Below are 23,719 nucleotides of genomic sequence, written 5' to 3' on the forward strand. Positions count from 1 at the left end.
TATTTGATCTTACACCTAGGCCAAGTACCAGTGTTGACTATTGCAAGGGACTGTTTAATTCTTTCAACATGCAACCTTAGGGAACAGAAAGGAGCTTTTCATTTTAAGTTATGTTGTCAGTCAGTAGATGCAGTGTCTTTAGGGCAGTGAATCCTGTAAATTCATATTTATAATTAGGTGACAAGTTGACATTGAGATTGTCCTTTCCTTTATCAAAAACGAATAAAGGCTTTTTAAACAAAAAGAGAAAGTATGTAGTGTGTCATATGTTATGTGCTATCTTCTCAGCTTAAAATAGATATATCTGGGTGTATAACAATATGACTAAATAGACAAAGAACTTGGTCAGCAAGTGACCCTTCAGTTCTAACTTTAACTGTGGTCAAGTTCTCTGACTTCTAGCCAGAGGAGATGGTTTTTCCTGTTGTATGATTTCTACATCTGTAATGTAACATAGAAATCTGATAGTTTAGCAGGCTTTTTTCTTTATTGACTACTACCCAATATTATCAGATACAGAGAAACAGACACTCCTCTACAGTAGATGGGGGTGTGTATATTGACACAACTTTCCTGGAGGGCACTCTGGCAATACTAAAATCTTTCTAAGAGAACTTTCAGTTCTCTCTCCTATCCAGATGAATGTTTCTTCCCGAGACAAGGGTCTCAAATTTTGATTGGCATTGGAAACAATGGGGAGCTTGGTAAAAACACAAGGGCTCAGGCCCTATTGTCTTCAATTGAGCCTGGGCTTCGACGGTGATTCTTTTACAAGCCAAAGTTTGAAAAGTACTGCCCTCGCTCTTCACCGAGCCAACCTCTCTGGCTTCAGACCTTGGCTTAAATGTCACTGCCTCGAGGAATGGTCTCTAAACACCAACGCGTCCAGTGTCCAGATGAGGCACCATCCGCAGGGACCCCATGAGGGCCACCTATGAACTGCCCAGTCCTATCTTTCTCCGCTGCAAGAAGGCAAGACTTCAAGAGAACAGGTAGTGTGTCTTTTTTTTTTTTTTTTTACCGTAATATCCCCAGTACCTAACACAGTGCCTGACTCATTGAATGAGCCTCAAAAATACACCCACCCATTGTGAACCAGCCTTCTCACATCTAGGAATTCATCCTAAGGAAATAAGGAAGAATGTACTCAAATATTTAGCCATAAGGGTAATGAAGAACTAGGTTTATGATGACAAGATGTTGAAATCAAATGTTCATCAGTAAAGTGAAACTAAAATAAAGATTCTGTCATTAAAAGTGATGTATTCAACAAACTATAAGGGAAATTTTTTAAAGTGATAAATAGAAGAAGAACCTATAGAGTCTCAAGAGATATATTAGCCAATTGCAATGAATGGAACTTACATGAATTCTGATTTGAAAAATCTTTTTTTAAAGAACACAGCTAAGACATTGGGAAAATTTGAATATTGACTATATAGTTTCATATTTTAAGGAAGGTGATATGATTTTTTTAAACAGTCCTTTTTTTCCCCCCTTTATGTTTTTAACTTTTTATTTTATATTGGAGGAGAGTTGATTAACAATGTTGTGTTAGTTTCAGGTGTACAGCAAAGTGATTCAGTTATACATATATATGTATCTATTCTTTTTCGGATTCTTTTCCCATTTAGGTTGTTACCTAATATTGAGCAGCGTTCCCTGCAGTTACACAGTAGGTCCCTGTTGGTGATCTGTTTTAAATATAGCAGTTTGTATACCTCAGTCCCAAACTCCCTAATTAACGCCAACCCCCCCCCCCCACCACCCTTCCCCTCTGGTAACCCTAAGTTTGTTTTGTTTTGTAAATAAGTTCATTTGTATCATTTTTTTTTTTTTTTAGATTCTGCATAATAAGCGCTATCATATTTAGAGACATACTCAACGATTTGTTGAAATGTCTGGCATTTGGTTTAAAAAAATGGGGAAGAGGAAAAATGGGTGGGAGTATAGATAAAACAATGTTAGCCATGAGCTAACAGCTACTGAAGTTATTGTCTCTACTTCTGTATATGTTTGAAATTTTCCAAAATAAAAACATTTAAAGAAATCCTTCCCAAAGTGATGCAGATTACTTAAGGACTCAGAAACTTGTTCCTCATTTATTAAGTGAAAGAAGCAGTTGACAAAACAGTATGATCCCATTGTATATAAACATAATACACACACCCAAAGGTCTAGAAGGGTATATACCAAAGAAGTAACAGCTTGCCCCGTATTCGGTAACTGTCAAATAGAACTTCCTAGGATGAATATGCGCTATAATCTGCCCTGTTCAAAACAGTAGTCACTGGGCACATGGCTAGTCAGCTCTTAAATGTGGCAATTCCACAGATGAACTGAACTCTTAATTTTGTCTAATTTTAATTAAATTTCAATAGCCACATGTGGCTAGTAGCTACCATCTACTAGCCACACATGAACATCACAGGCAGATGACGGAATTAGGATGGAATTCTTTTTACTTACCATTACCTAGACATTTTTCTACAATGAAAGAGCACTGTTTTGTAATAAGGAAAAGTAGGCTGTTTTCATTTAAAACATTTACTATCAGTTTGGATTCTCTTTGTCAAAGAACTATTATGAAAATGAAATGAAGTGGAATAAAGCAAATTACATAGAAAAGTTTTAAGTGTCTGCTTTCAACTAACTTTTAAAGGAAAGGCAAAAGCAGGCAATTCACTTCCAGGTCTGTTCTTTCAAGCCTCTATTCCTTCAATCTCATTTCATGCAAAAACATGTTTTTGTTTGTTTACTAAAAGGATTGAGTGTAAATGTGTTGCCTAGATTAGAAACTTCAACAGATATCTCAATCATAATAGAAAAAAATTAGAGTTACAGCAAAAAAGGCCTTTTGTGGTTTTTAGCTAATGAACTGGGAGCCATACAGCTCTGTGATCAGGCAGAAGAAAATATTTAAAAGATCAAAATGGATTTCATGGTTGAAGCAATCAGCAAATAGGATCAATCTGGACCAGTGTGACAGGGTTGGAAAGGAATACAGGACCTTAAACATGACAGTTATTAACATGTATGTCTGCAATTGTAGTTCACGATAAAGTGGAAGTCTGAGCATAAAAGAACTATGCCAGAGGTGAGATTTTTATTGACTTGACATAATTTCTTAGCATACAAAGAGTTTAATCAGGTATAATATTTACAATTCTTACATAATATACATTTTAGAATAACTATAAAGATAATGTACTTTGTTCCATTTACAGTGACATCCTGCAGTAAAACTACATTCATGAATTAGATACAAATAAATCCTCTACATACTAATAAAAAGTAAATGGATTGTTGGTTATACATTCTTTAAAATATACCTTTTCGCAGGTAGCAGGGAATATTACCTGTAATAAGTCTTTATGACTGGAATGATCCAGAAATATCACAAAGCACGTGTAAACACATATAGAAAAGGAGCTCACCACTTCCAAAAGTTAACCTTTAGCCTTTGTGTATAATAAATGGTGCCAACATTCTTTATAATGTAGCGAGCTTTCCCTGTTTAAAATGAACACCCAAAAGGTGGGAGGCGTGTTGAGGAAAAATAAGAAAATCTAGTACATAAGATAGTGAAAAGAGCAATGTAGAGAAAAGTTTACTTAATCAAACCTTGCTTCCCTCCCCCCATTATCTCATTTTAGTAGATAAATTTATGTAAATAGAAAAGGATGCCCCCAAAATCATATTTATAGATGTCAGGATTTGGTCAAACTGAATCCATGCCCCTTTTAGTTGTCTTCGTTTAGAAGCATCAAGAAATTGATAAGCACATGGTGAATTAAAATTACTTTTACAACGTTTGGCCTTCATCAATGTTTGTTATTGCAAAAATATAAAATTCCCTACAATTTAACATCTTTAAACCCTAATCTATTCCTTCAAAGTAATTTTATATCCAGGTTCTCCAGAATACTTGGAGTCTTCGTTATCAAAGCACAAGGAAAGCTGGCAGTCATTATCCAATTTTGCTGCTTTACAATGATTTCAAATCATTTCATGATATGAGTAAAGTGCCTCTTGTCTACTAGTCAGACAGGGGTTCTGGTGTCAGCTACGCCACCAATCAGCAAACCAGTGACCCGCTCTGTAAAACAAGAGGAGCAGCCCAGGATCAAAGAAGAGACACTGTTGGTGCTCTTAGATTAAGATCTCAGAAGTCCTACTGTGAGTAATGGCAAAGCACACTGTGAGCAGATGTGAGCAGCAGAACAGTACACCAAGGGATGCTGTTACAGTTCCACCTTGTTTCATCCCACTCATTTTATTTGCGAGGAGCTCTGAATCCAATAAGAGTAGTAAGTAACTAGTCAGTGCTCTTTCCACTATATCATGCATGTCTGAAGTCATTCTGAACAGACAATTCTATAAAAATATAGCATTTTTCCAGCTCATGTCCACAGTCGAAAGTGCTATCAAACAGAAAAGTTAATTCCACAATATAAGAGTGATACGGGAATGTCTTATTCAAAATGGATAGTAAATTTAATCTTAAATACAATTTGGTTTATCATGACCCCACTTCACATGTGTAAAATTATATTTTTAAAATACTGCTTAACACATCACAAACTTAAGCTGTCCAGACTGTGAAAGTATTAAGTTTTTTTTCAAAATGCACCCATGAAGAACCAAAGTAATATTCCAAATAAAATCTATATGTTTTACAAAGTAAACACCAAAGTTGATTAAAATCTACAAAGACCAGTATAAATTAGGCAAACAATGTAATATAGTGAATCCCTGGAAATTTCTGAATTTCTAAGGATTGTACCAAAGGTAATTTTTAAAACCTTAGAAATCTTAAACATGTAAGTGTTAACAATGAAAAAATTGCAAATAACTATGCAATTACCTTTAGTCTAGTTCTAACATGAAACTGCATTTTATGAATTCCTCATAGTACTACTATTCTCATTTTGAGATTACTCTAACTTTTAAGTTAATGAGTTAATGGAATAATGATAAGGAATCAGAAACTAATACCAGCAGATCAGTGAGGGAATGAAAACAAAGGACAGTCAAATTGATTTCTGAAGCCCAAGAGTATGACTAACGTTTATACTATAATTTATCATATTATACTGAATAATTCACAGCATAATGAAACTAAGATTTGTTACATACTACAGAAAGGCTATTAGTTGACACAGCTAATTCACCTTGGTTAAGAGCCAACCTACTCTGTAACTACTTGTAACCATTAAGTTACTTTAAAACCTTGCTGTTACTCCTGCATCATTTCTGCCAAATTTAATCCAAATTGGGTCTCGGCATATTCAAGAAATCAAGCCACAGAAGTATATTTTTGTATGTACAGGCTCCCTGTACTGTTAAAGATTACACTTTCTCTGAAGATATTCAGAACCATGATCTTTAGTGTACTTCAAATACATCTCTAACAATTAAATTTAAGTAGACATAATTACTGCCATATTAACAACTCATGACTGAAGCCACAGGAGTTAAGAGTATGATCAAGAATTGCTTTTACAACCAGAGATCCCAGAGGTGATCTGAAGACCGAAGGTTGGACCCAAAAGGAAAACTGCCTAGGCTTCCTCAGATAAAGGTCAGATGAATTCCTAGGAGCAAAACAGGAATAGGCACTACAAAGGAAAAGTGAGGCTCTCTTTTCTCTTTTTTTTCTTTCTTCCTTTCTTTGTTTCTTTCTTTTCTCAACATATTTCCTTCTCCTTGAGCTTTTCGGACAATTAATTTCAAAGTACACTAATAAAAATGCTACAAATCAAACTTTTGCAAAGCCTGGTGACCTGTGACTGTGAGGTGAAACAGGAAAGATTTAAGGTTCCTGGTATTGTTGCAATTAAAATACAAGGCTTTGGAAGTTAGCATTTCCTTAGAAATAATCCCTAAATATATTTGTATCCTTATCTAATACACAGCAATTATTACTAAATAAGCATTATATGCATGCAATTTGGCCAAACAAATATGGAACCTTTTCTGTGACGTGAATTTATGTCAGTATAATTCCTGTTTAGACAGATTCTGATTTGATGTTCAGTCAACTTAGAAAACTCTACTTACTGGTGGGAAAATGTTAGAAAATTTATTATCTACCCAATGAAATATAATTTCTGTACTTATTTGGCAGCTCAAGTTTAAAACCTCTCATTTAGAAACTGAGTATCAATAATATTACTTACACGTAACTTGAAAAAGGAAGTTAAACTTAATTATGACAATATTAGAAAGAAACCATAAGGCAAATTACTTATTTTATACTCCTGACAAGATACGTCAGTCAAAGATAGAATCAGACTAATCTGTAGCATATACCTGGAAAATTAGTATACCCATAATATTTTGGAATTCAAGGGTCTGTGATTCACGTAACCAAATACTAAAGCTACATATAGATGCTATAATTTAAAAGAATGTATACCGTGTACAACAAGTACACAGGAGAGATGTTAGAAGAATTAAAAAAGCAATTTATTGCTGTATATTTTAGTATAAACTAAAAAAACTTGAGTCTTTTTTACTCCTTTTACAGAGAGATTTTTCCTTTCACTAGGAGCAATAGCAAAAATGTATCTGGAAAAGGACACATTTCAAATATAAAAATGTTCTACATTATTTTATAAGTCAACTTTTCCTTTGATAGTTACAATCTGATGAAAGCATAATTTTGCAACATTCAAGTAACCTTTGAAACACAGTTTTGTTACATCAATAAATTTGTCAAGGTTTTAGGAAATCAACTCAACAATGAAGAACTACAACTTCTATGAGATTCTTTTGGTAATTTAAAAAAAACTATTGTCGAGGGCTTTTTTTTTTCCTTCATAAAATGGAATAAATCTAAAGGACTGAGTTATGTCAATCTGTACAGCCACTATATGTACGTTAAAGTACTGGACAATAACTGAGGAATATAACTGCATTTATGAGCAAATGGGGGGCATATATTCTCTAGTTCTAATAATTAAATTACATATTGTGTATATGACAGCTAGGCTACCAAGAAACAAACAAACAAACAGAAAAAAACTATTTCTGAATCACCAACATCAGGGAAGCTAAAGCAAAGACATATTCTCAAGTCAGGCAGGACATCAGGCTCCCACTCGATGCCGATATGCTTGACTGAACGATCCTGGGCACGGTGCACAGAAGAAAAAAATCAATGCTACCACCCACTGGGACAAAAAGATTATTTTGTCTAAACTCTTAGCATCTTGTAACCTAGAGATGGCCTAAGTCTAGATTTAAATTTTAACCTACAAAAAATAGCCCTTTAAACAGGCTTTTAAAAAAAATTTTTTAATAAAAAAAGTCTTAAAGTAGGTTCCTCTCCCAACTACTAGAGATCTATGTTTTGATTTGTAAAAATATCAATGAACGGGTACCTTTTTCCCAAACAACTCAATAGCTACTAAAAGTAAGTAAGTAGAATTAAAGAAGTAAAAATCTGTGAGTTTTCAGATGTATACATTAGGGAGTCACCAGATTTACTATTTTCCCCTTCTTAAAAAAATTCAAAATTTCTGTGAATCTTGCTGGAAACGATTTAGTTTCTCTGGATTATTGGATGCCATTTGGGAGAAATCACGAAAAATATCCTGGTAAGTTTCATCACCTGCATGAAAGTAAAACGAGGAGACTTTTAAAATTTACACAATTGAAAGTATTAATAAACAACATTCATTTTTACGACTAGTAACTATTTTATAATTCATTACATTAAAATTTTGTTCAGATGAGCATTTTTGGAAGAAAAAAGACCAACTAAATATAAGTGCTGGAAAAGTATGTAGTGGAAGAAAAAAAAAAAAAAACTATACCTGAAGAAAGCACCTCAGATGCAGCCACAGAGGAAAGTTCAGAGTTAGAAAAGAGCAAAGATGCAAGTGTTTTAAAGCAATATAAAGAAATACATTTATTAACACATGAGAAATAGAAGTCATTCTAAATGAGGTAAATCATGTCATTCTAAATAAACAAGGCATTCTTTAAATAAATATTTCCCTTGATCAAGGCCAAAAGAAAAGACCAAAAACAAACACTAATGTTTCTGTTGGATGCAAGTTATTAGCAAGACAAAACTAATAACCATGTGGGGAAAAAGGCCTCATATTTTAATATTATCTTTTAATTAAAGGCATTTTAATTTAAATAGCATGTGAAAAAGTAAGTCTTTACTCAAACTTTAATTCTTAACTAAAACTAATGCACCTAATCCACTTTTTACTAGGCTTATAAAATAATAAAGCCTAGAAAATGACTTTAAAATCATTTCACATTTAGTTTTTCATTTACTGTAGGTCATATGAGCAAGGATGCTATGACAAAAGGGGAATAAATATCAAAGACATCTGCTAAATTAGAGTAATACGAATGTGTATACGTACAAATATGCTTGTAGAGAAGATTATAGATACTGATATTATAGCGGATTGAATACTATTTTTCTTGCAATGAAAAACTAAATATATAACACACATACAGGCTAACTCCTCAGACAAAAGATTTGTATAAAATGAAATCTTATTTTCAAGATGAATCATTCATCATGAATGCTTCCTGTTAAACATATTAGCTTTATGCAGAAGGTTGGCATAATTCTGTTTTCAAGATTTAGACTGTCAAATACTGTTTTAGATTATTATTGTTGGAACATGGTTTTATAATTATTCCCCATAAGATACCTTGCATCCATCTATTACACACTCATTGCTACAGTTGTTGTTAATAGTGCAGTAAGTTTTGTCAGCTTTTAAAAAGCGAGATTTTTTTGAGGCAATGGATGTCATACCAAAAGCTAGAGAATTAGAAAAAATCTCGGGGAGGGGGATACAGATCTAGTAAAAGGTCTAACAGCATAACCCAAGATTTTCAATTAAAAAAATTTTAATGCTTTTAATATTTAGTCAATGTAAAAAGCAAGTTATTAAAATCTCTATGTAGTTTTTCATTTAGCCCTGGAAATTTTCTCATGACCTGAATCAATCAATCTACTTTAAAAAGAAAAAAATACAGTAAGAAGAGAATCTTAATAGGTTGGCTAAGAGTAACATCTAACTCATATTATTGTTACTAAAACAATAAAGGTTGATATGGTGGAACAACGGGTAAGACAATTCAATTACACCCATGTTTCATTTCATAAAAGTTTACCCCACATTAAAAGACAAAACTACAATCTATTCCCATTATTAGCCACTCTAAAAGATATAAAATAAACTGAGAAGAGACAAACATTAAACATCACTTAACAAACCATATAAAATATTTAAATTTTTTTCTTACTCTTAGATGTTGAATTCAAATATTTAAAATATTTATTGTAAACATTATAAATATTTTAAAAATACTATTTAAACTGGAGAGTCTGGAGTTTTACTTTCCAAGAAAGTGTAAAGTGCAGATTATAATACAAAAATACCACACTGAATTTACCATTCAACACCAGAAATAACTTAAAAGGCACACATTATACATTCAAGAAGAAACAGGAAGAAGTATCTAATAGATGCTAATGCCAAATAGTTTACAGATAGCACCAGGTGAGCAATCTTAAGTATTACAACAGTACAATGGCAATATATGGCTTCTACTATTAGCAATGCATATTTTGTATAACAGGTTGTGGGATTTTTTTTTCCTTTTTGTGGTTTCCCAGTTTTTGTTTTTAAAGTACCTACTACACGAGTACATTTTAGTAGAACCATTGTACCATGCAAAACAAATTATAAGGTTTGTTTTATTCACTGAATTAAATGCTTCCTTGAAGGAAAGTGTTGGTGCTACACTACTCATTGGTTTCACTTACTGAATACATTTTAAAAGAGTTAATACAATACAAAAGGAAGTCTCACCTTCACACACATACACAAAACCTTTTGTTAACATTCAGTTTCTAACCAAATGTTAATTAAGGGACTTATCAATATAATACCTTTCTTAGGCCTCAAAATGTGTTGTCAGAAAGCAAACGTTACAATAACAATAGTGACTAAGATATTTAATATAGTTAACACAAACTGAACTTCAATGTGATTCTTTAAATACAATTTTAATCATTTAGAATGTTTCTCACGGCAAATATAACTTGTCTACACTAGAATACATAAACAATAACCCAGAATACGTTGCCCTGGAAAGTTCATATGAGTACATTTAACAGTCTATTATAAACAGTAAACAACTAACCACCCAATATTTGTACTACTAAGTTATATTCTTTAAATTACTTCATCACGTTCTATTTCTCTTCAGAAAGTTAACTTTTCCATGTGCCTGGACAGTTCTGAGTTCTTTGAAATGTGGACTGCTATATTTCCACTGATAGTTTAAAATAGTTCTTGATTTTTGGTATTCAGAATAAGCACTGCAACAGCAGTGATGATCCAAGATTTTGCTAATTTTGCTCTCAAAATGTACTCCCCTCAAAGATATGGCAGCATGTGAGACCCTACTCCCAGGTGATCAGTGTATGATCCTGCCCCTTCTGGGCTGATTACAGCTTCCTTTTTGTAATTGATTAGATCAATGATCAATCTTCATCAGCAACATACTCAGGTAACCAGTAGTGGTTCACTAAAGCAGTGATTTTCAACTGGCTGAGAAACTCTGCCAACAATCAAGAGGAGTCACAGAGCCAGAGACAGTGGGAACCACCAAACTGGTTTCCAACAATTGAGAGCACGGCGTGATGTTGCACTCACCCACCCAGTCCTCCTACGAGGTGTGGGAACTGACAAAGAAGGATACGTCTTCCCTTCAGGAAATGTGTGCTCTTAAGTCGCCTTGCAGAAAACAGGGGGTCTCAGGTCCATAGGGTTGTAGACAGAAAGTTCAAAAGTGGGGTTTCCTAGAAATAGGTCCATCATTCCCAAAGATTATATCTGAGTCTTTTAATGGTAGGGCTCTTCATAATGAAAAAATTGAAAATACCCGCCTTTTAAAACAACTCAGAATTCTGAGGTTTTCCTTCTATTGCTAGGCAACAAAAAAAGGATCTAGATAAAACAACCAACCAAAATCTATGAGAGACAAATTTACAGTGATAAGCAGAGAAGAAAAAAGACCTGCTGCCTGAGCAAAAACATCTGCTCTCCAAAGACTCATAAAGGAAAAGTAGCCAGAGAGCAATTGCTGAGCCATTTTACCATGTCACCTGTATAAGTATAAAGTTTTTCTGCTTTAACTATGAGACCCCCAAATGAATTTAAAATCGAATTATTACCAAATCAGAATCTCATTTTATTCTGCTGATATACCATTTCCAGACTTTGGATCTATTTTTTAATCTTTTCTAAGCTAAAATTTGAGTGGTAGGAAAGCTTGTTTTTTTAAATAAGGCTTTTCTTCAAATTTTCATTCAAATAAATGGGAAAAATCTGTTTTTCTACTGTTGAGCAGAAGGTATATACTCATAAACTTATACATAAAACGACAGTGAAAGAGACATTTGAATGCTCCTAGATGGGGGCCGAAGCCCGAGCAGTTTAGGTGGAACTAGAAGCTTCAAGAACATAAGAGGACCTGTCCTTTCAGGCTTCCCAGCTCCAGAGAAAAGTCACCCACCGACCTTCTGACTAATCGGCTGGGTGCAGCTTCATCAGCAAACACCTAAGGAAAGAGCAGCTGACCAAACATTTACACTTAAAATGTCAGGAAAAAAAAAAAAACGGTTTAACTTAAAATCTTGAAGTTCACTCTTATCTCACGAATCAGGTCATAGTCTTTGAATAATTTTCATTTTAAAGTGCTTAAACATAAAGGCCTCAAAAATGGCCTAGTAATACTATCACTTAAGTGTATATTTGTTACAAAATTATAATGTATTTAAAGTCTAACATTCAAGTTTAAAACAAATGGGTGAAATTCAGAATTAACGCTGAGACTTCACCCTTAATCAGCACTCTTACATCTTGGTACATCATGAGTCAGTAGTATTGTTTGATCCATAGGATTAAAGTGGGACACCCTAGATTAGAAGTATCTAGCTCAAGTGCCTCTATTCTCAAAGTTCTTATTTGTTCCCTATTAAATTAGACCAAAAATAAGTAATAAATACAGTCCTCTGAGAAAGGAATGGCCCCATATTTATCTTAGTTATATATTAATCTGGCTAAAATAAAAGTAAATGGCTGAAGCTAGCATAAAGTGCAGAAATTTCAGAACATACTTAAACAGGAAAGATAGATGATATCACAAGCCACTTTTAAAATAATACATTAATAGTCATTGAAAAAAAATCAAACATACTCACTTAAAACTGAACATTCTCAATTATTTTAGTCATGAATTCCTGAAATTTTTAACCAGCATGTATATGAATTTAAAACAGATAAATTAGTAATTCATATACTCAAATTCATGAAACTGGAGATCTAATTATTACTCTCTTCTTTGTGAAGAATGTCTAATCAGGATATGTTCATCAAAGAAAGAAATCTGATCAGCAACATTTCTTGCTTTTCTTGACATCTCGACTCAAAAATTACTCAAAATGAGACTTGAGCTGATCCTGAGTTCTCTCTAATAAGAATACGTCTGCTTTGCCATCAAGCTCATGAAATGTTCTTCTAAATACTTCCATTTATCCAACAGATATTGTACATTACTTGGGGCAAAGGTACAAGATAAAATTTGACCTTTTCCCTATACCTTTTAAACTAACTCCATTCGCATTATGGACTTCTTAACCTACTGGTAAATTTTATTCTTAAACCTTCAACTCATTTTTAGATCAAATACGGAACTCTTAATTCAATAAACTTCTTCTAGGCATTTTCCATACTGACTTTTATATGTCAACACATAGTGATTTGTTTTTTCCCTGAACACAATTTATAGAAATTCCCTGAATAACAAAAAGAAAACAATTTTGTTATATTCACTTGACAGCCAAAAAGAAAATGACTGCTGTGCTGCTGTAAGTGTATAAAGATACGTTATCATTCCATTCGCCTCTCTGGAATGTATATGGAAGACATCTGTACAGCAGATAAAGAAGCCAGCAGCCAGAGTTAAATACAGCAAGTAAATGTGTTCTGTAATAGGAATAGTTACGGATTTTTAAAGGCTCGAGAGTGAGCCACTCCCAAGAATTCAGTAAGTACAGTATATACCTAACAACTCACAATTTACAAGTAATTTATAAAAACTCTGTAGCATTAAGTTAGCTTGCTAAAGAACTATGAATCTTCCAATTGTAAACTGATAAATTCCTGGATGCATTTCTTATACTGCATTTCGGTATGGTTATTAGTAGAATATTGACCTGGCTGTCCATAAAGTCCTTCTGATTCCCGCATCTCTTCATTCATTCTTGCTAAACGTAACCTAAAATTAAATAAAAGAATTTTTTAGATAAGTTATACAATATAAATATTCATAAACTAATGAATTACATACGCAGCTAAGACGTATTCATGTAATTTTTTCTTTTACCAGTATTTGCCACTGAAACAAAAGTACTCTTAGTTTATCAGGCCCAGCAATCTGAGATACAAAAATAACTGTATTTTATCTTATACAATTCTCATGAGAGAAGACAATAAAAGACTTCTAACAAGGGCATTTCAGTTCTGTTTAAGCAGGTTCCTGGCAGCACCTCTAGCAGCTTACTTCCTCCAGACACAGAGAATTCCTGGCTCCTAAAGCAACCTGTCAAACTTTAACTGCCAACTGCTGAAATTATTGCTTCTATAGAATGGAAGCAGTAGCCTGTCATAAGTTCATTCTGGTTCACCCTGAGGTACGGTAGTTCCAGATGTATAAATAGCATGTGTTATCTATAAATACTGGGGATATATTCTGACCTACAGACATTATAATAGGTGACCATAGGTTACCAAGATTTTTGCATGGTTACTATACTGATTATACATTCTTTTTTGGGTTATTTATCCTGGCAGCAGGAAGACCTGTAGCACTGGATTAAGAAAACAAGAATTTCCTCTCATTTTCTTACTAACTTTAAGCAACATTTTGAAACAGGCAAATGTTACCTGTGGTCCCCCTCTCCTACTCAGTACTTCTTGCCTGTCCTCCAGGCTGCCAAATCCTCATCGCCTTCCCTGACTTCTGTCACCCTCTTCTAACATGCTCTCTCTGGCAGTTCCCGCATCTGACATGGGCTTTTCTTATCTTCAAAGTACCACAATTCCCTGCCATTTCCTTGTCAACCATTGTGTGAATTAATAATAGCAAGATAAGTCTCCCTTTTTGGTATTTGGACTTTTCACAGAGGATGCCTGTTTCAAAAAATTGTAAGTGAAACTGACATCCTCATACAAAGCAAAATGAGAAAACTTAAGACAATTTGGGACCATATTTTGGGGGAAGAGGGGCCATTACTGTAAGAATTGCCTGGGAAGCTGCAGCCAGGGTTAATTTCTCTATATATCACTCCTATCTTTTCTTTAATAACTTATCTTTCTCCAATTTTAAGTCTATAATGATTTAATAGATCTAAATTTTCCTACAATAGTCTCCATAATAACAATAACCCCTCCAGTGAGGAAAAGAAGCTAAGTACAGAGAAAATATGTTTTGCTCTTTTGTTTTTTCATTTTGTTTTAATCTGACAGGGGTCAGGGAGGGGTGATATATGGCAAGTCAAGAATTCTCAGTGGGAGCTCAGGAGTTCAAGACAGTCAAGGGAGTTTCTATCTGTAAGTGACTAAAATTCAGTAGTGTAGATGGAACTATCTCTACTTATTTAACAGGGAATCAGCAATCCTGGGCTTCATTCAGAATAGAATGAATAAGCTATTCATACAACATATGCTTGAGACTTCCTACATAACAATAAAGTGTAGGTGACAACCACATTCCTAGATTCCAAGTGTAATGAACAAGTCTGATCTAAGATGAAAATCAAATAAAGATCTCAAGATTCTGTCTTTAGTAGGTCATGTTAAATTGTATTCAAACAAATATTTTTACCTCAAAATAGAGTACTCATACGAATAATTCTTTAAAAAAATAAGCACAAACAGGTCCCCTAATTATCACTGCCCAAAGGAAATGCAACTGCAAAAGTTACTAACATCAACGCAGTTGGCTTCCCTGCTTATAATCCTCTAATTCCTGAGGTAGTAGAAAAATTGCCTGTTACTATACCAATCCAGCTCCCCACCCCAGTACTGTACTGAGAGTTAAAGAATCAGAAAAGTTACTGATTTTCTGTTCCTACTGGCCAGGCAGTATAACAGAAGTGGCTAAGCACATGGGTTTTAGAGCCAGAATTCTTGGTTTCAAATCCCAGTTCTACCACTTACTAGTTTCTCAAATTATTTGTGGCTTGGCTTCCTTATAAAATGAGGCTGATAATAATAAAACCTTCCTCACAGGGTTGATGTGGGAACCAAGTAAGTTCACGTATGTAAATTGCTGCACACATTTAACGTGCTTAGAGAAGTAAATGGCTTCTAGTGAAGAACCAAGTTTAAATTTCATGCCTACACACGAAACTCTACGTTTAAACCCTGTATAAGTAATACAGTGTATGGGAAATAATCAAGTGAAAAGAAAACACTTACAAGGTCACTATATCAGCATTGGCTGCTTCCACAGCTATACTCAAAGGGTCCTTCCCTTCTTCATCAGTGGCATGTTGATTGGCACCTCGTTTTAGGAATAAACATACCTGCCTGTTTAAGGGAACAGCGTTTTTGAGATATTGCCGGTAAGAAAAAAAATTAGTATTCACCTTAAAAAATAAAAAGCACTACTTAAAGAAATAACATTTTCATTAGGAAATTCTTGATTCATTCTACAAAGATTTATTGAATATTGATTCTAATAATAAAAATCTACCATGATCAACATTTTGTAAATCTCATGGAATTTTCACATTTAACCTGATAATATACAGCATAGTGGGATGTATAAATTATGGTCCCTACCCTGGAATATCATAAAAAGATGTACACAGATAACTATAAACGTAAATAAAACAAAAATCACTCAAGGTCATTATCTGGGAAAGAAGAAAGCCAAGGCAATGTTAACGTCATAATATATTAACGATAATACAACAGCAACGAGTGGGAAGTAATCTTGCCAACTGTACTCCACAAATATTCATAACTTGAAGAGATTGACAAAAATGAAAAAAATGAATAAATGGAGTCTATGAAGTAAAATGGGAATAATTATGATTAAGAAGAAAATACAAAGGATGAGTTAAATACAGCCATTTTTAAGTAGAGAAAAGTTTTTATGATAAAGTTATTGAACTGAATCTTCTTGCTAATAGAGGGAAACAAAACAAACTATGATGAAAATAGAAGATGCTATAAATAAACATTTAAAAAGGACAGTTTCTTGTCTGTCCAGGTAATAAGACTTGGAGATCCTGAGATATTTTACTGAAAAACAATGACCTATGACACAAACTTTATATAAGGCCAATATTTTGACTTTATTTGTACCCTCTAGTAGAAAGCCCATTTTTACGGCTCTATTATTCTGTGAATCTAAATATTGCTCCAAAAGCCACACATCCATAGCACAAAATAAGAATTAACTACCTTGTGGGAAAACTAAAATTTACAAAGTTACAAAACTCTCCCAAAATGTATGTGCTATGTACATAATGTATGTACATGCATAAAAATACACAAACACAGACTTAAGTTGTCTGATGAAATCACCACAGTTTCACCACAGTTTTAAATACTAAAACAGATCTATATAAAGAATTAGTAAAGTTCAAAGTAAGCTTGGCAATTTTCTTATCTGAAAAGTAACCATATCTTTTTTTCTGAATGAAATTTAAAAAAATTTTAAGTTCCAGCATGACAGTATAAGTCAAGGAAAGTATCACTTTACCAGCTCTAGCTAACAATCTTAACCTGAGAAAGAGCAAAACATTATTTCAAAATAATTTTTTCAAATAAAATCTACTTAAATATATAAGCACTAGTTTACCCCGTGTGCCCTAAGACAGTGGCATGGTGCAGTGGTCCCCGCCCTTGCACATCTCTCTGGTTCACATTCGCACCATTCTGAAGGAGAAACTCGCATGTCACCAAAGAGCCCTTAGAGGAAAAAAGAAGGTAACAATGGACAAAAAGCAAACAAACAACAATATATTTCTATTAACAGAGTATTTACTTTACTCTAATAGCCTTTCTATTGTATTTTCCCCAAAAGAGAAAATACCCCCCCGCAAAAAGTGGAGATATGATAAATTATATTACTTTCTTCCCAAGAACTACTTCTAACTGGGATTCAATATGCAGTTTGTGATCTAGCAAAACCCACTACTTTCATTACTAGAATTCCCTCATTAAGAAAAAAAATTGAGCTTACACAAAGTGATATTCAGAAATCACTACTAGCTGCTGCTTCTATTTTCTATCCCATCTCTTAAAGCAAACAATGTTAAAGCTATGCTCAAAATGAATTATGATTTTTTTTTTATGCCCTACTACCACTGAAGACCTGAATTTACAAATTCATACCCCTAATACAGCCTGAATAAGTGGTGTTGCTTTGTTTTCCTCAGAATTAGCCCAGTTCACATCTGCGCCACGAGCCAAAGCTTCAGCCATTTTAGGAAGATTTTTTTCATACGAAGCCCTATAAAGCTGGAGTCCTGGATTAAGATGTTTAGAGTCGAGAAACACAGAAGAATCCTGCCTTTCTGCCTCTGAAAAGCAAACACAAATACATCAATAAAAATGAGCTCCTGGCAAGGAGGGAGGGAAAGAATGGGGAGTCATTGCTTCATAGGTACAGAATTTCAGTTTTGTAAGATGAAAAGAGTTCTGTGGATAGATGGGTGGTGATGGCAGCACAACAATGTGAATAGATTTAATGCCACTGAACTGTACACTTGAAAATTGTTAAGATGGTAAATTTTACGTTATGTGTATCTTACCACAGCTTTTTGAAAAAGCGAACTCTTACCTGTATCACAGTATGAAAATTGTGACATAAGAAACCACTAGTTTAACAAAATGAGCTAATGGGAGATTGTTCACAAAGGAATCTTATTTCCTATAGACTAATCACTCTCCACAAACTTCCTCTCTTATAAATACATCGACTAGTACACCAGGCCTTTATGGCCTTGCCAGTATCCAATGGATAGGTAAATTACTCTGTATTAGATTAAAATTAGGCATATGACTATAAGCCTGGACTTAGAGACTCAGAAGAGGCAGTAAGAATCCCTAAAGGACTTCACTACTAGACCAAACCTCACTTTATTCCTAGAATGGTCCTATACTATCATCACAATTTGCAGTACAAGCAGTTCAAATAATTTAAAGAATGCTTACTATCCTGAGTATTCTGCAAGATCATAACCACTGAAATCATAAAGGAGAGAATATAGGAGGAAAGCACAGGTCAGAAGAAAAACCTAACTTGGGGAGGATGTGGGGGATTTGCTCATCTCTTTCTCCTGATAAGAAAAGACAGCCACAAAAAAAGGTAACGGGTAATAAGAAATACCGTTCACGTGGATTAAAAATTATCCTTAGCTACTGACACATATCTTGAGGCTTAGAAAAATGTACAGCTAAGAGAGAACTTCCAAATATGAAAATAGCTGCTTTCTCATTCAGCAGTATTAACTGCCCCTTAGTACCTTCTAAAAGACTAACCACTTCCTTCAGAAACTATTTAATCAAACTTGGCATTTTCCACATGCATTTTTCAGCAAACAATACCAATTAACATTGAATTTCACCAAAACTCACCCGGCTCATATAAACTATTGGCTGACACTGTGGAAGGTAAAGATTCTCTTCCATCATCAGAGCTCTGCTGGATTCCACTGTCATTACTTTTGACTGTTTTAAAGAAAAACCAGCTAGTGATTAAAGTTTGCACCATTAAGAAAAAAAGTCCCACAATCAATGAGGTTTTAAAATGAGCTCTGATACATCAACGTGATCTCAGCCACCACCAGTAGAATAAATTTATGACAATTTTAATCCTTTGGAACACTTCACTTATCAAAATATGAATCAGTCATGAAGCCTGGCAATAAACTTATTTTCAGAGTCACAACATATCTCATTACCCCGTAATGTGTCAGGGGTAGTAAAGAGTTAATTTATCGTATGACTGTAAGTAACATGTAATTCTGAGACAATGGGTAACATCTAGAGAAATGGCCACACCGCACAATGACCACGGGCACAGACTTGGAATGCTCCACAAGAGTAGTACTTACTACTACGTAGTTTTGAAGAAGTATCAAAGTAGGAGAAGAGTGAATCTAGCTCATCAGGACAGAACAGAGACTCCCGCCTGGCCTCGTCGCTATTTACAGCAACCACTGGGGACATGCAAGTTAGCAAAGCACAAAGCAGGCCATAAGAAGGGAAAAGGGCAGGAAAAAACGTTACTGGGAAAAATTTAGGAGGAAAAAACAGGAAGGCTATTAGGTGGTTAATCAGATATTTAGGGCTTTTTGCATGATAGATTTGCAATTCCCATCTCCCCTTCCATTTTAAGCAGTTTTATTCCTTAAGAATATACACATTACGGTTGAACCTTGAACAACACAGGTTTAAACTACGTGGGTCCACCTATACCCAGATTTTTTCAATACTAAATACTACAGTACCACATGATCTGGGATTGGTGGCATCCACAGATGCAGAACCAATGATACAGAGGAACTGCAGAGCAAACATGGAGGAAACGCATACATGAAGGGCCAACTACAAATTATATGAGAATTTTCAACTGATCGGAGAGTCAGTGCCCCAACCCCCGAGTTGTTCAAGGGTCAAGTGTACCTAGAAATGTGAATTATCAGAACACTACTTAAATTTAACTGTTTGAAAGACAGAGAAATCCAATTTTTCTTTAGGATATACAGAAGGAAACGGTTTTTAGCATTTAAAAAATCTACAGCAGCTACTAATTCAGAGATTAAGAAAGTGACTTCAGCTTAAGAAAATATTTATATAGACAACAAGTAAACTGTAATACCTGAACTCTGGGGAGATGCTCTAACTTGTTCACTTGTCCCAAGTTTAGAAATGCTCAGCCTCTTTTCTTCACAACTTTTGGAGGCAATCTTTTTTTCCTGCTCAGGAGGTGATGATGATATAGAATATTTATCCACAAATTTTCTCTCCACATATTTTGCTCTGATATACGCCTCCTTCTCCTGTCTGGTTGGTATACATAAAAATGTCATGATGTTCTGCTTAATCTCTTAGCATGGCTAATACTGAAAAGAAGCCATTACATATTGAATTTTTCAAAGAAAGTCACTAAATGTCATACCAGTTAAAACTGAATTTGCAACATTCTACAGCATGTTTTCCTTCCCAATATTTAATGAACTATGATTTCATGTTTAAATGAAAAACAAACAATAAACTGAAAAATCACAAGTATTAACATGGCACTCTCTTATTGTCTTAATTTCTATGCTCATTCAGTCCTATACATATTCTCTTTTGCTTTTTACAGAATGAAAAACATTACCAAGAAACTATTAAAATTTACAGAAATTAACTTTAATTCCATTTTTACTCTGATGAATAATGTCACATACTGAACTATCACTAGTCATGACCATAATTCTTCGTAAGACAACTACTTCAAAACAACATAGCATTTCTAACTTAAGGGGGACCAAAAAAGGTTATCACATTTAAAATTTTTGATTTATGATACAACTATAAAACACCAAGTTTGTTCTATACCTTTTCTTACTTACATCCTTCTAAAATGCCTAGGTCTTTGGCTAAAATAGGATATCTCAAGGTCTGAAATAACTCAAACAGACATGCTTTAGCAAAAAAATAAGAATCTGATTTAAGTGGTATTGGTTTAGAGGGCAATAACTTTTAAGAAGTATTAATTATCATAAAAATATAATCAAACATAGGATTATGGCAAATAAAATTTTAATACCTAATATAAAGAATCATAAAGTCTAAAAATAACATGAACAACAAAACTAATTGTCTACCTTGAAGGCGGCCACTTCGTTCAGAGTCTCCATATATAGAATTGGAAGTAAAATTTCAAACACAGCAATTAAGTAAGTACTCTCCCCTACCAGAAGCTACCCTTTTCATCTGTAATTCTTCAATATAATAATGCCATGTATGAAATACATAATTAACAAATATTTGCTGAACGAAGTCAAACAATGTGATACTATTCATTGTAGGTAGTAGAAACTTGATCCTTGGAGACATTAATGAACAGATTAACTCTTTTTAAAGGCCTGCCACTAACAGAACTTTGTCTCCTTTAACTGCTAAGAGTTTTTATATTCCTATGTGGAGGCTTTTTTTTTTTTAATTAATTTATTTTTTATTTATTTATTTTTGGCTACGTTGGGTCTTCATTGCTGTGCGCGGGCTTTCTCTAGTTGTGGCGAGCGGGGGCTACTCTTCAATGCGGTGCGCGGGCTTCTCATTATGGTGGCTTCTCTTGTGGAGCACGGGCTCTAGGCGTGCAGGCTTCAGTAGTTGTGGCATGCAGGCTCAGTAGTTGTGGCTCACAGGCTCTAGAGCGCAGGCTCGGTAGTTGTGGCCCACGGGCTTAGTTGCTCCGCGGCATGTGGGATCTTCCTGGGCCAGGGCTCGAACCCATGTCCCCTGCATTGGCAAGCGGATTCTTAACCACTGCGCCACCAGGGAAGCCCCGGAACCTTAATTTTTAAGATCCTCTCTCATCTGGAGACTATAATTTATTATCTGACTAGTAAAATATAATTATCTAATTAACAAACCCAAGAGAGACACAGCCACATTTTAACAGAAGCAGTAATGAATGATCTCTTCTGAACAGTCTGTTTCAATAATACATATCAATTAAAGTGAAATAAAATAATAGCTATATTCAAGATGGCGGGGGGGGGGGAATGAGGTAACACATTAACACACAGTACCTTTGTCCTGGTTGCGGTTTCTTTATTCCCTTTTTTTCCACATCAGCTTCATAAACTCTATTCATAACATCATTCCCCAACTCACACATAAGCTGTTTGGCAGAAAGACAGAAAATAAGCAATAATTTCCTAAAAAACACTGTATAAATCCTTAAGCAAACAGAGCTATTTAGTTCTTTTTGCATGTTCTGCAAATGCTCATTTCACAAAGATGCTTAAAGTTAAAACAAAAGGAGACAAGGACTGAGAGCAATATCACCATTTTGCCATTCTTCACCGGAATACCTCCCCTAGAAGATTACTACTCCTCAAGAAAGCGTTTCTCCTCACCCATCTTCCACCAGATTTCTATCCCTTACTGTGGCTAGCACAAGGCTACACATTCACAACATCTGCTAAGTTAACTGAAAAAAGAAGCCTAAGTCCAGACACGGTAAGGTTTAAACAACTCAGAATTGAAGCAAACTATTTTCTCCTTACACTTTATTTATAAGTATTTCTAAATATTTTTTTAAGTCTCAATATTTTTTAAATGTATCAGACAGTTGTGTTTCAACCAAAGCTTCTAAACTGAATCCACTGAGTTCATATCTACATGCAAAGTTGATGCAGAAATTAGATTGCTAGCCCCCACACCCCACTTTCTTCTCCTTTGAATTCATAACAATTTATGGAATCTATCGAAATAGGGCTCTACCACAGGAGCCAACTTAATCACTTTCATTTAGATGTTTCCACAGTGATTCCAAAAAGAAAACTTTTTTACTTTACTTAATTGACAGGACTATTGGTTTATCTATGGATTGAAATAAAAACACAAGCACATTAAGAACACAATTTTCAGACAGAAATAAATGTAGAATACACTACAACCTTTAAACAAACATATTTTTTACAGTATGGTAAACTAAATGGTGGGAATTAAAATGGGTATACTATTAACCAGTGTAAATTTTGTAAATCTTATTAAAAACCCAGCTGTGATCTAAAATCTTTTATGACATTTTCATAGATACGAATCCTTACACAGGAAAAAGGATGTCTTAGTCTGGTGACTACTACCCCTTAGAAATGTAAATTTGCAAATGCGCTATGCTAACATATGCAATGATAACGACATGCTATACCAATCCATCACGCAGCTCACTACAGCAATCTCTCATATTTTTAACAAAAATTTATATAATTATAAAATATAAAATTAAGGCAAAGAATCTAAGATAATTTGTGAGAAACCATAAAAATGCAGGGGTGCTGGTTTCCTTAAAAAGTGAACTGACATGGAGTTAGGAGTGCTACATAAGCTTAGCAATTTAAAAAACCAATAACAAAACACCAGATTTGCCAAAATAACATCAGATATGTTCCAATACAATTTAATTCACTGTTAGCACTGAGAAACTCATACATTTGTAAACCCAGATTCTAAAATCTTGACTTTGGGGAATTCTCTGGCAGTCCAGTGGTTAGGACTCTGCCTTTCCACTGCAGGGGGCATGGGTTCAATCCCTGGTAGGGGAACTAAGATCCTGCACAGTTGTGTGGTGAAAAAAATACATAAATAAATAAAATCTTGACTTTTATGTGAAAACATAAAATATTTTTAAGCAAATATTCATCTTACCTTTAAAAGTTCAGGCTCCCAGGTGTCTAAAGTTAAAGATCGTACTTTTGAAAAATGAACTCCAAGACTCCTAAGTGGGAAAAAAAAAAAAAGACTGCATTAATATATAAAACTTTCAAATCTCTATTTGCACATTATGCAACTTATTTTTCTCTCTTAATTGGACATAGTCTCTAATATAGGCCTCAACACATATATGAATAGGGATAGATCTT

General features: G+C 34.3%; 1 protein-coding gene across 3 annotated transcripts in view; it reads right to left on the bottom strand.

Moving 5' to 3' along the window:
* Positions 1–3,111: 3,111 nt before the first annotated feature.
* ACAP2 (ArfGAP with coiled-coil, ankyrin repeat and PH domains 2) overlaps positions 3,112–23,719 on the bottom strand; it is a 151,005-nt gene continuing 130,397 nt past the window's right edge. For all 3 annotated transcript variants that reach the window (XM_068546477.1, XM_068546476.1, XM_068546478.1), the window contains 9 exons: positions 23,505–23,574; positions 21,881–21,972; positions 19,957–20,141; positions 18,711–18,803; positions 17,466–17,653; positions 16,930–17,039; positions 15,537–15,647; positions 13,271–13,332; positions 3,112–7,618 (listed from right to left, as the gene is read on the bottom strand). In XM_068546477.1, coding sequence (XP_068402578.1) covers positions 7,518–7,618; positions 13,271–13,332; positions 15,537–15,647; positions 16,930–17,039; positions 17,466–17,653; positions 18,711–18,803; positions 19,957–20,141; positions 21,881–21,972; positions 23,505–23,574 — 1,012 coding nt within the window. In that variant the 3' untranslated portion in view covers positions 3,112–7,517. The remainder of the gene's footprint in view (positions 7,619–13,270; positions 13,333–15,536; positions 15,648–16,929; positions 17,040–17,465; positions 17,654–18,710; positions 18,804–19,956; positions 20,142–21,880; positions 21,973–23,504; positions 23,575–23,719) is intronic.

The sequence above is a fragment of the Eschrichtius robustus genome, chromosome 6, assembly GCF_028021215.1.
Source record: "Eschrichtius robustus isolate mEscRob2 chromosome 6, mEscRob2.pri, whole genome shotgun sequence".
Classification (NCBI taxonomy): domain Eukaryota; kingdom Metazoa; phylum Chordata; class Mammalia; order Artiodactyla; family Eschrichtiidae; genus Eschrichtius; species Eschrichtius robustus.